The sequence below is a fragment of the Staurois parvus genome, unplaced genomic scaffold (assembly GCF_062004578.1).
Source record: "Staurois parvus isolate SC_StPar_1 unplaced genomic scaffold, SC_StPar_1.0 ptg001220l, whole genome shotgun sequence".
Lineage (NCBI taxonomy): Eukaryota > Metazoa > Chordata > Amphibia > Anura > Ranidae > Staurois > Staurois parvus.
In genome coordinates, this window is record NW_028319016.1 from 446,887 (window position 1) to 449,007 (window position 2,121).

A 2,121-nucleotide genomic window follows, 5' to 3' on the forward strand; every position below is an offset into this window, starting at 1 on the left:
CTGTTCTTATGATACAACATAATGTGTTTCAGGGCTTTGAAATGCCGCCTTCATAGAGCTTTACTTACTATTACAGGTATTTATACAGTGTCAACAATTAACGCAGCACTTTGCATATACAGCAATGAGACCCAGGGAGATGAGGGTGCTGTGGTTGAATGGAGGCTGGAACCACCAAAGCCATGTGAGATGGGGACAATAAAGTGTAAGGTACATGAGGGCAGGGATTGATATGAATGTACATATGATTGATATTATTGTACACTATGTAAGTCCATTCCAAGATGTCACCAGCACACCATGTTCAGATGAACAGACAGGACACTTTTATATCCCCAACAGAAAGCAGCAACTTTTAATTAATGGCCTCTTCCTCAGGCAGTAGGCCCTTAGTGGCCTCATAGAATAACTAGTTTCTGTTGGTGACATTAACGTGTCATGTTTGTTTATCTGAATATGGTGTGCTGGTGATATCTTAGAATGGACTTACATAGTGTTCATTCATATCAATCCCTGCCCTCATGTAGCTTACACTTTATTGTCCCCATCTCACATGTATATATGGGCCAGTTTTAGGCAGAAGCCAACTGACCTACCAGCATGTCTTTTGAGTGTGGGAGGAAACCAGAATACCCAGATAAACACAGGGAGAACATGCAAACTTTATGTATCTACCATCCAGGATGGGATTAAAGCAGGGACTCCCAGCAGTGCAAGGTAGAAGTGCTAACCACTAAGCCACTGTACTTCCCGTTTTTCATAAAGAATGGAAATTGAGTTTTATATAAGAATGTAGCAGCTTGTCTCGTTGATAGGGGTCTAACCCTTCCCTGTTCTATACAAAGCAAAAAAGTTGTTGGCTATAATACACTTTTATTCAGAAAGTCTGTTGGTTTTCTTATTCCAGATGTCAGATGCCTCTCAAGATGTGGTTGTGCATAATCACACCTCAATTCAATATTTCATTATCAAAGGGATTACTGATGATCCTGGACTCCAGGTTTTTGTTTTCCTTTTTGCCCTGTTTATCTATCTGATAACAGTTACTGGTAACATGTCTATCCTCTTCCTGGTCTGCCTGGATACTCATCTTCACACCCCAATGTACTTCTTCTTGGGTAACTTGTCCTTCCTTGATGTATTTTGCTTGACAATCACCCTTCATAAAATCCTTCTGTCTTACATGTCTGGAGATAAAACAGTTTCTTTTTCCAACTGCATGTCACAAATGTACCTCTTTTCTACTTTGACGTGTAGCGAGCTCCTCATACTGACAGCCATGGGTTATGACCGTTATGTTGCAGTTTGCAACCCCTTGCTCTACCACATCATCATGAACAGTAGAGTTTGCGTTCTCCTTGCCAGCATTTGTTGGGTGTTGGGTTTTATAGAAGTTATACCTCACATGTGGGCCATATCTCAATTCTCGTGCTACAAGTCAAATGAGATCAATCATTACTTCTGTGACATCTTGCCTATCATGAAACTATCCTGCAGTGACACCACCCTGCTAAAGAGAATAATATTCATTGAGGGGCTCTTGGTAGTAAGCCTCACCCCTTTTCTTCTCACCTTCATCTCCTACGTCTTCATCATAGCTGCCATACTGAGGATTCATTCAAGCAATGGAAGACGCAAAGCCTTCTACACTTGTTCCTCCCACCTCTCCGTTGTTGTAATTCTGTACTTGAGTCTCGTCTTCCAGTATCTAAGGCCAAAGTCAACTGACACCTTGGACTCCAACAAACTGTTTTCTTTCTTTAACACAGCTGCTGTCCCTGTCCTTAATCCATTTATTTACAGCTTGAAAAATAAAGATGTGAAGTCAGCGGCAAGAAGGCAATTGAAGTGGTCGGTGCTCTAAGCAAAGTGTTATAAATTTATGCTGGGGTTGTAAGATATGGAGTAGCAGCAGTTTCAGCTGTGACCAGGTCTCTGTTTCAAGATTAATGTAACGCAAATGTCAAATTGAAGAACCACATCACTGCTAAAAAGTCCAGATATGACTTTTATTGGAACAAATGTTGTATCTGGACCTTTGAACAGTGGTGTGGCACCAGGGCCGGTGCTAAACTTTTTTGTGCCCTAGGCAAAACCGGCTACTTGCACTACCACTCCCCC

At 41.6% G+C, this 2,121-nt stretch overlaps 1 protein-coding gene across 1 annotated transcript; it reads left to right on the forward strand.

Moving 5' to 3' along the window:
* Nucleotides 1-1,052: 1,052 nt before the first annotated feature.
* Nucleotides 1,053-1,864, forward strand: LOC149438091 (olfactory receptor 8D1-like). Its single transcript, XM_089660257.1, has one exon. The coding sequence runs from the start codon at nt 1,055-1,057 to the stop codon at nt 1,862-1,864; it is 810 nt and encodes a 269-aa protein (XP_089516383.1). The 5' UTR covers nt 1,053-1,054.
* Nucleotides 1,865-2,121: the final 257 nt, after the last annotated feature.

Coding starts and splice junctions, on each gene's coding strand:
- LOC149438091 (XM_089660257.1), top strand. CDS start 1,055: ATGTCTATCCTCTTCCTGGTCTGCCTGGATACTCATCTTCACACCCCA.